Source organism: Sphaerodactylus townsendi, linkage group LG09, assembly GCF_021028975.2.
Source record: "Sphaerodactylus townsendi isolate TG3544 linkage group LG09, MPM_Stown_v2.3, whole genome shotgun sequence".
Classification (NCBI taxonomy): Eukaryota; Metazoa; Chordata; class Lepidosauria; order Squamata; family Sphaerodactylidae; genus Sphaerodactylus; species Sphaerodactylus townsendi.
The window spans coordinates 61,826,222-61,841,538 of record NC_059433.1 but is presented as its reverse complement, the minus strand read 5'-3'; the positions used below and the strand labels follow the sequence as shown (position 1 = coordinate 61,841,538).

Below are 15,317 nucleotides of genomic sequence, written 5' to 3'. Positions count from 1 at the left end.
AGCACATGAAGTACTCCTTACTGCACTGCTGGTTCTTTTCTATTATGAGAAAGTCCCAAAATATTTCAAAGGTCCCTGAAAAATTCTGGTCTGCTTGGTAGAGTAGCATTTTCTTCATAGTTTCTCCAAGCATACTGTTTCCCTGTTCACCGTTGGTCTTGACAGAGCCACTCATGCCAATTGTTGGTGTCAGCAGCCATGTTTTCAAATTACTATGGATACATGTACAATCCACGTAGAGTGTACGAGTGATTCTTAACATGTGCTGAATAATTTTCATGTTACATTTAATGCATGTACAGCTGACCATGTGACACAAACCCTACATTTGATCCCTGGTTTCAATTGAAAACTGGTGCACACTGACTCTTTCTTACAGACCGATGCCCATTCTGCATGTACATGTGAACAGGGCTAGGGAAAGCTATCAAAGTCTCAATCCTTTCTGAATGCAAATGTTTAACAGCTCCAAAAATATTGTATCCAGTGAGATTTAGAGGTAACTGACATTCTGTGGACTGTACCTATTAACAGTCCAAAATTTTGAAGATGACACTGGGCAATTGGTTCTGTGTTCCTTCGTGCTTTCTGAACTTATCTTTTAATGTCTGATTTTTTTTCAGATAGAAAATGGTGGTAAAATATGTAAAGCAAGCAGTATGGGCTGTATGCCAATTCATGCAGCTGCATTTTCTGGTTCCAAAGCATGCATGGATATTCTTTTGAAAAAGGGTAAATATATTCTTAACATCTTTACATTAATTGATTGTGGTGGGTTTTTCCGGGCTGTGTGGCCATGGTCTGGTAGATCTTGTTCATAACGTTTCGCCTGCATCTGTGGCTGGCATCTTCAGAGGTGTATCACAGAGAAAAGTCTTCTTCACACTGTATCTAGTGAGAAGGGAAAGTTTAGTGGGGTATATTGTCCATGTCCCAGGGTGGGGAACCAATCAGTAAGTGTTTGGGTGAACTTGGTATGCAAAGGTGTGGTTGAATGCATTGTATTGTGGGTGGGGTTATCAGTCGATTTTTTAAGTACTGGTAGCCAAGCTTTGTTAATTCTCCAAGGCTCTTCTTTCTTGTTGAAGTTGTCTTGGTGTTTGTAAATTTCAATGGCCTCCCTGTGCAGTCTGACATAGTAACCTTCCAAATTGTCCAGAATTTCAGTGTTCTCAAATAAATGTTATGTCCAGTTTTGTTTAACATGTGTTCTGCAACTGCAGATTTTTCAGGATGGTTAAGCTGACAGTGTCTTTCGTGCTCCTCAATATAAGTCTGAATGCTGCATTTTGTGGCTCCTATGTAGACCTTTCCACAGCTGCAGGGTATAGCTGAATTCTGTGCCTTGAGAATGGTTAAGCAAGCTGTGTTAATGTGATACTGAATTATCCATTTGCAGAGATTACTTACAACACTGAGCATTCAACAGCATTCTACTGAAGAAGTAATCTATGAAAACACCTTGTTATCATGAATGGCATTATATAATGGCTTTCCTCAGTGGTGGGATCCAAAACAATTAGTAACAGGTTCCCGTGGTGGTGGGATTCAAACTGTGGCGTAGTGCCAATGGGGCTGGGGGGGCACGACGGGGGCGTTGCTGGGCATTCAGGGAGTGGGGCATTCCTGGGCGGGACTGTGGCAAGGATGCAGCCGCTGCGCTGGTCCTTGGGCGGGAAACGAATGCACACAGGCGCAGGCTGCCACCCACGCCGGTGCACCTCCTGCTAGACTGCTTCAAGTTCTGCGCGCTACTGCTGAGAGGACGGGTGTAACTAAGGCAAAAATCACATGGCAAAATCACCAATTAGTAACCCCCTCTCAGCACACAAACAATTAGTAACCTACTATCGGGAACCTGTGAGAACCTACTGGATCCCACCTCTGGCTTTCCTTCCTCGTGTTTTAGAGAAGGAGTACAGCATTACTCCCCTATCATTGCAGCTAGGACTGTTATTAAGGGATTTTTTTGATTCAAACATGTTTTGTATACATTTCTATGGTGGAATATTTTTTATTTTTACACTATTCTAGATAATTAGGCACCTTTATTACTTTTCCCCTTCACTAAGTAAATGGTTTAGCTCTACATAGGATTGTTGTATGTGTGTCTATGATAGTAGCAGAAGGACTGGTGGTGATTTCATATTTATAATTGCTATCTAGTACGCCAGTCCTACTCATTTTGTTCAACCCATGAAGATTCGATCGAGCATATTCTGCTTATATGTCCAAAACTCAGTGGTGTTAGGCCCAATTTTTTTCATTGTTTCCTAATTGGTTCTTTGTGTCTTTCTTGGAGTTTTTCCTCAACAACAATGAGATTGAAGTAACTGTATTGGTCGCAAATTTCCTGTTGCATGTGCTGGAAAAACTCTGATTTGATTATTTGTTCCTGGTTTTGCCTATATTAAACTTCCTGACTTTATCAATGCATAATAAAGGTTATCTAAATCTGAATCCATTTATATTTCTAAAGAAGCTAGTACTAAAAATGGCTGTTTTATTTAGAATAAATTATCCCCTTTTACTTCACAGGCCACTTTTCCTCATGTGCTGATCATTCTGTTTTTCTTCCATACCTAATTATTCCTTTGGTGACAGCGAAAATAATTTTGGAATGTTAAGAAAGTCCACAATACATGTATTTTCAGAGCATTATAGAAAGTGGCCATTACATGTGTTACAAAGCAGATGTCTAATAAAAGACAGAAAATGCTGCATTGTTTTTTTGCTAATACATATTACTTTATATTAATTTCTGAATTTATTGGCATAAAATTCTGTAGTATCAGCAAGAACTGGCTTGGCAAAATTAGTGTGCTCTAAAACTTGGAGACATTTTAAAGTTATAACTGTAATGTTGTAATCTGTGATTTTGTAGCAGCTTGTAATTTAAATATACATTGTTATATTTTAAGGGGAAGAGTTAGGCTATTCTGCTGAAAATCACATCAATTTTACTAATCAAGGGAAATGTAGTCCTCTTCACCTGGCAGTTCAAAGTGGTGACTTGGAAATGATTAAAATGTGCCTTGAATATGGAGCACAACTTGATCTGAAGCAGGTAACAACTAATAAAATATGCAGTTATTTAAATATGTTGGGCCTGGTTTATCTAAATCACTCTTTTAAATTATTCTGATTTTAATGGGGAGATTTAAGCATGTGCTTAACAGTGAAGTTAAAATAGATGTGTAAGGAACAATGACAAAAGTTTCAAGATTCTGATTAATGCTGAATATTTTTGCATGCTTATCGGCATTGTAACAAAATCAATGTTCATAACCTTGTAAGTGTTCACATTTTTGTAATTAAGGGGTTATCACAATCAATCTCAGCCAGAGGAATTGGATAGCTACTGTATACAATATATTTATTTCATGATATGCATATACTTTGTCTCCAAATTAAGAAATAGTAGTCAGTGTCTTAAACTTGTGGCTGGAACAAGAAATGTATATGATTTATTATTAGTATAAATAAAATTAGATAATATTTGAAATATATGAGCTGGATACTAAATCTTAGTGTCTATAAAATTCTGGCATCTGAGCAGGAGTGGGTATTCAAAAAAAACATTGGCAGACAAACCCTAATAGACTATTTATCTTATGCTTTATATTACTTTTAACAGAATGACAAATGTACCGCTCTTCATTTTGCTGCTACCCAAGGAGCCACTGAGATTCTGAAATTAATGATGTCATCTTATAAAGGCGAAGACTCTATAATTGATGCTTTAGATGGGAATAAAGAAACATTACTTCACAGGTGAGGGTGTTGATTCTCTGCTCGATTGGTATAACTGAAAAAATTATAACCTCATTGACAACCCTGGGATGATTCCTGTCCCCCACAATATTCTGGACATGGCATTTTTATCCAGACGTGGGAGTTGGGAAGGTATCAATGACACCTTTGTCACAGACATATCACTGCATAGTTAGATTATAATAATCTCTGAGTCACTGCAGTGATATGGGCTGGCTTCCAGAGAGCTCTGGGGAACTTTGAATTGATAGAGATGACTATTGTCTCAATGTTCTGAGTGATTTTGGGACTTATTCTTAGATGTATTTTCCTATTTAATTGAGCCAGATTATATCCTTGGTATAGCTGGGCTCTGGAAACAATGAAACAATGTTGACTAGAATATAAATATTGGAAAACCTAGGTATAGCCTATTTGAATACCTGTTTTGTGTCAGAGATAATAGCAAAGAAAAAATATTTTCTACCACCATCAGTCTAGTCAGCATGTTTTTTATCATTTTTATCAGTGGCCCACCCGGTCCTAATGGCACCTGGTGGGCCACTGCAAGTAGCAGAGAGCTGGACTAGATGGACTCTGGTCTGATCCAGCTGGCTTGTTCTTATGTTCTTATTTACTAATCCAGCTGAGGTGGTAGATGACTGTAGCTATGATCAAATACTGTGTTATACAGAGTGTTTTAATTTTTATTTAAGGAAAATGTATCACACTTTCATGAAAATTCCTCGCTGTCATTATAAACAAAACAAGGGGAACACTGTCACTGGTGAAGATTCTTGTGTGCACATTAAAAAGCTTTGGATTGTGCTCAAAGTCAGTAATTAAAATAATGTAGGGTTTTCATGGCAGAATCACTAATCTTTTCTTCAACATCACACTGTGTTTTTATCATATCCTTTCCCACACTTTTTCTCACAGGACTGCATTGTTTGATCACTATGAACTAGCAGAATATCTGATATCAATGGTAAATATTTAATTTTAATTGAATGTCTACTAGTACTAGGCTAGTGTAAAGCACTGTTGTCAGGTTGCATAGTAACATGCACGAAGACACAATTAATTTCTTGTTTAAGAAGTCCAGGACATTAACATTGTGGTATGTTTATTTGGGTGCATGTAAGTTTGATGATACTGAATAATACATATTAAATTATAATGCTGAAATAAGATAATATATGAGGCTGGAAGAACTTTGATTTCTGTTTTCACTGCAGTTTCCCTGCCAAACAGAAAAGCTACTGTTTTCACTGATCAGTAATCATTTTTGACAATTTAAAATTTTGCTCCAGATAAAAGAGGAACCTTACGATTTTGGGAGATTGACCCAAACAGTCGGTGTGTCAATCTTTATTACAGTCATAGTATACAGAAAATAAAATACAGCCAATTAAAAAATAAAATATATTGAAACATTTTGAGATGCTCGAAGGACTGATCTTAAAGTTTTAAATTGTACCCTTTTCAGTGGTACCAAACTGGGAAAGAGACCCAACTGGGCACCATACTTAAGTTGTGCAATTGGCTTCAAATAAATTAAATGCTGCAGGAATGTGTTAGCTACCATCTAAGGAACTTAAGGATAGTAGTTGAATTCCTCTGTGCATTTCCTGCAAAATGAGCTTTTCTGAAGAGAGGAGGACTGCTCCAGATATTTGAAACAAGAAACCTGCCCATGATCATTAGCGCTCCATAAAGTTTAATTTATTTCCCAGCAAGCGACATTGTGGCCAGGAGGAGACTGGGAGCAGGAACAGGCCAGGGAGGGCACTTCTCCCCTCGGCTTCTCCCCCAGTCTTCCTCTGGCTGCTGTTTGCCTGGAAATAACTTTTAAAGCAACACATGCTTTTTGGGGGCAATGGCTATAATGGGGGTGGGGGTGGTGGGGGAAGGGAAAGAAATAAAGAACTAGGATAGTAGGCAGAGAAATGCTATAAGATTGCAGAAAAATGTGAAATCTGAAAAAAGCCCTAAGGAATTGAAACCCCCTCCCCCCAAAAAAGATAAATGGAGCACCTGTAGCTTTAATAAATGGAGTCCCTCAATAGTCATTGCTAGGCAACCACAGATTCCAGGCTTATTTGTCCTGGAAAAAGCATTGGATTTTTCTCATTGGAAACAAGGGAGACAAGTGGGGGCACCTAGTTTAGGAACCCATAGAACTTGACCCCTTGATCTAATACGCTTGAAACTCTGAGAATCTTTACTGAACAAGCAGAACTAGGTTCCTGCATTGTTGCTGTGCAAGCACTGTGGCTTGAAAAGCAGCCACTCCAGCCTCCTGGAAAAGTCCAATAGGGTGTAATAGACCTGCAAAGTTTCAGATTTTCTAAAAAAAAAAACCCCTCTAAATCCAAATTCAGAAATTGTATTGGCAACCCAAATAATATGGAATACCAGCATAGAAATCCTTCCTGAAATATGAATCTGAAAATTACGTATTTTTTCAAGTGTACTATTTTTTTCAAGTTTATTGTATATCAATAACAAATCACTCTTCCATAATGGCCCAACAATCTGGGTTGGATGGTTTTGTCAGAACAATACCATAATTTATTTCATAATGTATTGTTTTGGTACAACATTCCTTAAAAATGAATCTATCAGTACCTTTTTCAGGGTCCCTGAATTTAAGACTGAAAGAGTGGACTTAAAGGGCCATTTATGTCAAGTAAAAAAGGTCATGTGTCAGAAAAGCAAACAGCCTTTCAGCAAACATATGTAATAGGTCCCTAGCTTTATTGTCTGCCCTGTAATTACATTATATATAAATGTTTGATGGACCTTAAATTGCAGGGAGCAAAGATTGATTGTGTTGATATTGAAGGTCGAACTCCACTATTACTTGCAACCTCTTCTGCGTCATGGAAAATTGTGAATTTACTACTCTCAAAAGGTACAAAATTTGTAAGAGAATAAATTATATGTAATTCTAATAATAGCTGAAATAACAGCATTAAGAGTCAATAGGTTTTGAAATAATTTTTTCTGTGTGTATTCAGGAGCAAATGTAGAGATAAAAGATTGTCTGGGTCGTAACTTTTTACATCTGACAGTACTACATCCTGGAGGATTACAACAGTTGAATGAAAAATTTTTACAGGTACAGTTAGTGTATATTAATTACTATGGCATAAACTTATAGTGTTAGAGGCAATATTCTTTTCTGCAGAATGTGATTATGGGGAAATTTATTTATATTTGTAATCTGCCTGTGATATTCATTATATTATTTTGCTTATTTTGCCTATTTCAGTTTTAATAGGCAAATTTATTATTCCAGCCTTGTTCCACAAAAACCTTCTGTAGACAAAACAAACTATTTAGTAAATATATTTAGGTGTACATGGTACTTCATATGTAGCAAGCCTCCAATTTACTATACTTATTCTTTATGATCAGATAACATGATGTCTTAAGGAACTCATTGAGTGGCAGCAAAACATGAGACAAATGCAGGTGTATATCCCTGACTCCTGTTCTCAGGAGAAGCCACTTAATACACTGATCTTGTTAGGGAAGAAAGCCATGGTGTAATAAAAATTACTGGGATAAAGCCCTTAGACTAAATCATTCATAATTTTGGAGGTGGCTGTCATCAATGTGTACACATTTATATATATCCTTATCGAAATCTCCTGGTGATTATTTTTTAATTTTTATTTTATTAGATTTCTATATTACCCCTCCCCTTTTAGGCTCAGGATTTCTATACCACCCCTTCCCTAAATTACTGCCTGGCTGCTATTGTAAAATGGTTAAGAGTGAACAAACTAATCCTGGAAAGACAGAAATAGTGCTGACTGAGAAAGTGGAGGTCTTGAAGGACCTTATCCTTCTCAGTTGCAGTGAGGTTCATTGATCTATGCCAGCACAGTTAAGAATCTAAGGGTTATACTGGACTTAAAAGTTTTTACTAAAGAAGCAATTTAATGCAGTGGCAACCAAGGCTTTCTTCCAACTCAGCGTAATTTGAAGAATGATCCCTTGCCTTGATACAGCTGATCCACCCACCCGGATCCGTGCCATGTTAACATAGAGAGTAGACTATCATAATTCACTTTACATTGGTTTTTCCTCGAAATCAATTTAGAAATTCAGATCGCAGTTTGAAAATTACTGGGAGCTGGACGGGGCATGCATATTACTCCTATTCTGCAGTCATGCCACTGGTCGTTCATCAGTTACTGGGATCAATTTAAAGTATTAGCTATCATGTACAAATCGTTTTATGATCTTGGACCATCATATGCCTCTTCCTAAACTTCACCATGATAGTTTTGTTCATCTGCGTAGGACCTTCTGCAGATACAAATAGGCAAAATCAAAGACTTCCCATATATATGCCTTCTCCATTATGGCGACCACGTGGAATGGCTTGCCTGAAAAGGTCAGGAAGGCTCCCATTCTCCTGGCTTTACACAAACAATGCAAAATTGAATTATTTAAAAGGGTTGCTCTTCACAGATAATAGCGAAGCACTGTACAAGATTATTCACAAAGTTACTTGGATGAATGATTGAGGACTTTAGTCTATAATACAGTGTATAGTTTGCTGTAAATTGGTCCACACTGTGTAATTTTGTGTAATTTAATGTGTCATATTAACACTTATGCTTTGCTTCAGTTCTGATTTTTTTTTAGGTTTCTGGTTGGTTCCACAACCCAAATCTTATTTCATTGTATTGATTCACTCTGTATAATCTGCCTTGAGCCCCAGTGAGAAAGGCAGACTATTGTACAAATAACTATAGTGCAAATAAATAGCATGACCAAGCCTTCCCCCCCCCCCCCGATTTCTAAATGGGAAGAGCCCCTAGACGTCTGATGTTCAGGGCTATGTGATCAGAAAACTCAGTAATGTAACACTATTATGCAGTAGCAAGTGGGGAACCTGTGAGGACTTGTGAGGGGCCTAATTTCTCTGTCCCCTCTTGCATTTTGCTTTTCTTTCTCCTGTCAGTGCCTACAATTTCTTCCCTTTACTGCCATTCATGATCCGGTTTTTGTCTCTGCCCATCTTCACCTTCCCTTCCCTTTGCAGCTCTTCCCCTTTCATTCTCTCCCACTCACCCAACCTTTTTTGTTCTCCCCTTAGAAGCCTTTGCATCCTCCCTCTGTTGCCCACCCACTCACCAACTATCTTCAGCTCTCCTTTTGTAACTTGTTCACTCTTCCTCTTCCAGTGTTGTCTGCCCTTCCTCCTATCTTTTATCTTTTAACAGTGCAATCTAAGTAGGTGGAGAAGAGTCCTGGAGGCCTGTGCCAAGTGCTTTGTATGCTGGCACAAGTGGCACTTATGCTGATGAGAGGGGCACAAACACCAGCATGGCTCCATAGGGCCTGAATGTGGAAGTTGCTGCTGTGTTGGTACTCTCTAAGCCACATGAGCCAGTGCTGGTGTCGATGGGATGTTCCTGGGGTAAAAGCTGACTTTAGTCATCTTCCTGGGGGCATTCAGCTTGGGAACACTTCCCTTTTGCCAGTGTGGGCTTATGCCAGCTAAAAGCAAGACCACGCCCCCACCCCGCACCGGAACGCCCCTGCCACACCCCAGCACCGGCATGCGCCCAGTGCGTCACCCTCCCCCCAGGCGCTACCCACTGAGCAGGACAAAGCCCATTTTAAGAACACAATGGTGAATGGGGCTTTTGCTGCATTTTGGGATTTTCTTGTATTCTCCATGCCTCCTCATCCCTCTTTGGAGACACTGTGGCTATACTTTCCCAGGCCACCAAGCAACTAGTTCTCCCCCCTCCCTGTAGATTGCACTGCCCATGTCTCTCACTTTCTCCCATCCTGACACTAACCGAAGCTTGATATTTTCAGTGATGTTATTTGGGGACTGTAAAGATCTTATAATGTAATCTCCTGGTATCTCAGTCACAACATTTTCATAAGGAAGCAGTGATTATTTGTATAATTTTAGGGCTTTAAAAACCTTTTAATGTATTTTTAACATTTAATATTTTAATTCAAAGCTGGTGTTTCTGCCAAACTTATAGAAAAATTGCTGCTGTTGGAACATGGTCTATTGCAGGGGTAGGGAACCTGCGGCTCTCCAGATGTTCAGGAACTACAATTCCCATCAGCCCCTACCAGCATGGCCAATTGGCCATGCTGACAGAGGCTGATGGGAATTGTAGTTCCTGAACATCTGGAGAGCCGCAGGTTCCCTACCCCTGGTCTATTGTGTAGGTTTTTTGTTCCACACCCTGAGACCATTGTTTAGAATTGAATACAATAATGGGAATAAATATCCAATTGTATATCTTCCCTTTGATTCACTGTGAGCCCCCAAGTTACAAGCAAGTTAAGTGCAAGTTAAGTGAAGTATAGCTTTACAAAACACTTCCTTTATTACTATTAATATCATTTTTTCTGTGTGACAGATGAAGCATATTAAAGATCTTGTAACTGAGGAAGATAACGAGGGGTGTACTCCACTACATTATGCATGTAGACAAGGGGTTCCCCTTTCTGTGAACAATCTGCTTGATTTGAATGTTTCCATCTATTCTAAAAGCCGAGACAAGAAGTCTCCATTGCATTTTGCAGCTAGGTAAGTTTGTGAACAGTCTTATTTCCACTTAATTTTTCAGATTAGTGATTGTTACATAAACCTTTCCCCCCCTTTTTTGTAGCTATGGGCGTTTTAATACATGTCAACGACTTCTACGAGATATGATAGATACCAGGCTTTTGAATGAAGGAGACAAGAAGGGAATGACCCCTCTACACTTGGCTGCTCAAAATGGCCATGAAAAAGTAGTGCAGTTTCTGCTTAAAAGAGGTGCTCTCTTTCTGTGGTAGGTGTTTGTTTTTTTTCATTATTTTCTTAACGTATGTAGAGGATGTTGTATGCATTTAATAACCTTCCCATAAATTAAAGCTGTTAAGGGAAACATTTTCCCAACCTGAATAATACATATCAATATTAAATGTAATAGGATGTTGGGCCTTATAGGAATGCCATTTGTTCATCGTCTTTGTACAGAGATAGTTTTGTTGCTAATAGCTGCTATGCTCAGATCCCAATAAAGTAAATAGCCATAATTTTATTCATTATTCCTTTATTAATATAAAATTGTTTTACATCCTGATTTTTGTCTTGACTCAAGGCAGCTTTGTTATCCAAGGAGCAGGAGGAAATACGTGTCTGTTACCATTCACACATACCTCCAACTCTGGGGCCTGAAATAGTCTTTGCTAGTCAGGATGCTTGTCTGTAGGATGAACCTTCCTGCAAAGGGTACTTAAAAACCTCACTTTGTATTCTGTCTGTTTTAGTTGGCCTTTTATTTCATTGTCAGACTGTTGGGTCTGGATTGGGCTGATCATCTTTGCTTTTTATATATGACATAAAATTATGGCAATACTTTGTTCCAAATTATTTCTATTGGTTTTCCAAAAGTGATTTTAAAGGCTGGACAGCTTTACATCATGCTGCCTTTGGAGGGTATACTCGCACAATGCAGATTATTTTGGATACCAATGTTAAGAGCACAGACAAAGTGGATGAAGATGGGGTAGGTGAATTTATATTCTCCAGCCATGATAGTGGGAAGTGTTAAAAAGCAACCACATTGTTCCAGATCATGTAATTAATATTTGAATCTACTGGGAAGTTTGGGTGAATCATTTTCTAATGGAAATGTCATTGCAATGTGAATAGCTCTTGTAGTTATTTCATTTGCATGAAAGTAAAAAAAATATAGTCACTTAGCTTAGTCATCAGGTTGATACTCTTTTGGCTCTTTTAGAGTTTGCACTGTAGACTCTGAATTGGGTGGAAAGATCTCACATAAATATTTTAAATAAATGAATAAATGGCCACCCCAATCCGGGGAGCCCTCATACACCTCTGGAGCCAGTGCATCCCTGTACCGTGTGAATGCCCATTCCACCAGCACCAGGGGCAAATGCAGTTGCAGAAGGGCAACTTTCCGTGTTCTGTATCACCCAGGCTCACTGGTACAAAACACTGCACCAGTATGGCCAGGGGTATTCTGGGGGAGGGTAGGATGGCAGGACTAGCTTTAGTTGGTCTCTAGTGCTTAGCCAGGCCCCATGCACTTGTGGAGTCACCGGCTGAGTTACGCCCTGATTTTCATATTTCCTATGGGAGAGTTTCATGGTGTTTTCTTTTTTAACTTTTTCATCCTTCCCGTGCTGCCGGAAAGCCCTGTGGAATGGGTGGTGTGGTGCCGGAGTGGCGCCATCCTATCCCACCACCCCAGTCTGGATTGGGCTGTTAGCCTCTCAACTGGATTAAAAAGTGATAGTAGTCTGTTAAAAAAGAGAAACATTGTATATCTAGTGTTAGCTTTTGAAATCATTAGGATCACATGTATTTAAATGTCTCTGCTTTAGTTTAACTGAATTGAAATATTAGTCTAAATTTATTTTAGATTAATGAACACTTTACATTTAATCACAAGCTAATTTTTCAGAGTACTGGTAGTTATATTTTTGTGGCATAGAACGATCATATAAATGTTTTTCTTTCATAAAAAAGTGAATGCTGTTAACCAGCATGTCCACCATAGTAATCAAGGCAGGTGTACAACAGGCACTGTCACAAATATTACACCAATGCGTACTCCAACTCACTAAGTGAGTCTCATTTCAATAATATCTTTCGATCACAAATGATAATTTCAAAAAGTTCAAAAACAATTCCACAGGTAAGTACACTGTCAAGTATGGCTATAAAACCTCTAGATTAGGTTATAGTCAGCTGCATTCAACAGGGTATCTCCAAAGAATGTATGTATTGCATAGAAACTGTTCCTAACTTACAGGGAAATCCTAAGGAGAGCTATACCTTTCTGAATCTATTGAAATCAACAGTCCTTATTGTTTATCGTTTCCAGTTGACTTCAAAGGTGTAGCTCTGCTTAGGCTTGCAATGTTAGGCTAGATAATTCTTAGAGTATCACCATCCAACAAACCAATTAGAAATGTTTTAATTATTTTTATAAGCATGGATTCTGTGGATTGGGTGACATATGACATTTTATGTTTGGATACTTTAGCGGACATATAATGAAATAATATTTCCTCATGTTTGGAAAAAATGAAACAAATCAAAGAAAATTAGCAACAGAACAGGAGTTACAATCTGCTCTGGCACTCCGCAACTTTAAATTTGCAATGAAGTTGTGATATACTAAGAGTGGTTGCTAGAACTTGTTTTCATGTGGAAATTTTTATTAATATGTTGTATGTTGTCCCGTGGAAAAAGAACACAGCTCTTCATCTTGCTGCCAATGAAGGTCATGCAAAAGCAGTTAAGATGCTTCTTGATGCCGGGGCCAAAATAGTCTTGAACAAAACTGATGCTTCTTTTCTTCATGAGGCAATACACAATGGGCGGAAAGATGTCGTGAATGCTGTTATCTTACATAAAAGGTGAGAGGCTTATAATACATGGTGTAAAGTCCTGTATAATATAATACTTTCTTGGTCTAATGTTGTAATTCACAATGTTTCCACTATTTTATACTACTTCTACAGCCCAGTTAAATTAACTGTTTTGATGATATCATTTCTGTACCATTCACACCTACATTTTCTTAGGGAATTAATTTTTTTCTCTTCAGCATTCTCTAGCAAAAGACATCCATTGTTGCTTTTTTTCCATCCTCCCATTTCTCTTTCCTTCTTTCTCTGAAAAGTCAATTCATGACTCTTATTCTGAGAAACTTAACTTACCTGTTTCCAACAAAGTCATAAAGAATAATTTTGTATAATTTATTTAATATCATCATCATTATTAAAAATTTTCCAGCATTTTAATATATACAAATTCATCAGGAATTATTCATCAGGAATCAGGACCAAAGACTCTTTAAGGGTCAAGTGAAATGTGATATAATAATTTTTTTCAATATTTATTTATTTATTTAATTTATAATTAATTTTATATACTGCCCCTCCCCCGAAGGGCTCTGGGCGGTGAACAACAGAGTAATAACAGCAATAATATTAAAACCCCGATTAAAACAGCAGATTAAATAAAATTACAGCGGCATCCAACAACTTCATAAAACTTCACCCACCCTGGAAAGCAAACCCAAAAGGCTGAGGGCCCCGTAAGAATTAAAGGCCCAGAGCGTAAGAAGGAGGGGAGAAGGAGGAGGGGGAGGGCGCACATCAGCGGTCGCCCCCCCCCCCCCAAATGCCCGGCAGAACAATTCGGTCTTACAGGCCCTGCGGAACTCTCCAAGGTCCCGCAGGCCCGAATAGCTGGTGGTAAAGTGTTCCACCAGGCAGGGGCCAGGGCTGTAAAGGCCCTGGCCCGGGTAGAGGCCAACCGCATCATCGGGGTTAGTGGTAGCTCACAGAAGCTTAGTTTTGACTGGGGAAAAGTCACAGGAGAAAAAAGTTAAACCCACCTGCTACAATGAAATGGCCATCATTGGGGTTAGTGGTAGCTCACAGAAGCTTAGTTTTGACTGGGGAAAAGACACAGGAGAAAAAAGTTAAACCCACCTGCTACAATGAAATGGCCAAGTTCTATATTGAATTTAGACTTGATCAATACCTTAAATATTTGGTAAAATTCACATTCAGGCTTATTCGGGTATAAAAGTATCTGTTTTCCTGAATAAGCCCAAATACCAGATTCGTTATGCCTGAATATATTCGGATATCTGAATATATTTGGGTCTGTCTGATTTTTTGGGTATTTTTTGGTGTTTTTGCATTTTGACCTGCAGAGGGCATATTTTTAAAGCTACTGGCACCAAAATTTCAGGGTCTCATACCAAACTTGGTGAAGTTTGGTTCGGGGGGGGCAAGTTATGGAACCCCAAAGTGGGTGCCCTCATCCCCCATTGTTTTCAATGGGAGCTAACAGGAAATGGGAGCTACCCCTTTGAGGGTCCATAACTTTGCCCCCCTGAACCAAACTTCACCAAACTTGCAAATTTAATTTGCAAAAGGAGGCAGGGCTAGGGGGGGTAGGATAATCCCGCAGAGGATTAATAATTTGCATATTCAGCAAAGGCTCATGGGTATGCTATAAACAAAATTTAAAATTCATTTTTAATTTTAGTTTTATACCTTGTCCATCCCAAAAGGGCTCAGGGCAACAACAACATGTTAAATCTACATTACAGGTAAAAATTATAATTTTAAAAATACTCACCATAACTTTAAAGGTGGGACCTGTCTGACGGCAACCCAGCTATATTAATATATGCAGCCAGTATGGCTCTGTGTAGCCAGGGCGTCTGGAGCACTTGCACTCATGCTCAGCCTGGCAGGGGTGTATGGCCTCATGTGGGGGCTGCTACATTCAGGCTTGGGTACCATTATGCCTCAGGCTCTGATTTCCCTTCCTATGCCTCTGCATCACTTCCCCCATCATGGTGGGAAGTGAGGGGCCTGTCAAAGCCTTGCAGCAGCCTTGCTCTAGCTGCCATGGCAGTGGGAGTGAGGAGCAAGGTACAGAGATCCCCTGCCTGCCTCCATCAGAGACTCTGCAGGGGAAGCTGGCTTCTGCATTTCCCACCCTCTGCTTATACGTGAGTTAA

At 39.0% G+C, this 15,317-nt stretch overlaps 1 protein-coding gene across 2 annotated transcripts in view; it reads left to right on the top strand.

Moving 5' to 3' along the window:
• The window catches only part of TRPA1 (transient receptor potential cation channel subfamily A member 1), a 46,247-nt gene that overhangs the window by 14,596 nt on the left and 16,334 nt on the right, over window positions 1–15,317 (top strand). For both annotated transcript variants that reach the window (XR_007245463.1, XM_048507829.1), the window contains exons 6-15: window positions 624–732; window positions 2,922–3,067; window positions 3,638–3,774; window positions 4,693–4,741; window positions 6,571–6,670; window positions 6,777–6,877; window positions 10,167–10,336; window positions 10,419–10,583; window positions 11,189–11,303; window positions 13,022–13,188. Coding sequence is in view for 1 of the 2 variants with exons in the window: in XM_048507829.1 (XP_048363786.1) it covers window positions 624–732; window positions 2,922–3,067; window positions 3,638–3,774; window positions 4,693–4,741; window positions 6,571–6,670; window positions 6,777–6,877; window positions 10,167–10,336; window positions 10,419–10,583; window positions 11,189–11,303; window positions 13,022–13,188 (1,259 nt within the window). In the remaining variant the exon portion in view is untranslated. The remainder of the gene's footprint in view (window positions 1–623; window positions 733–2,921; window positions 3,068–3,637; window positions 3,775–4,692; window positions 4,742–6,570; window positions 6,671–6,776; window positions 6,878–10,166; window positions 10,337–10,418; window positions 10,584–11,188; window positions 11,304–13,021; window positions 13,189–15,317) is intronic.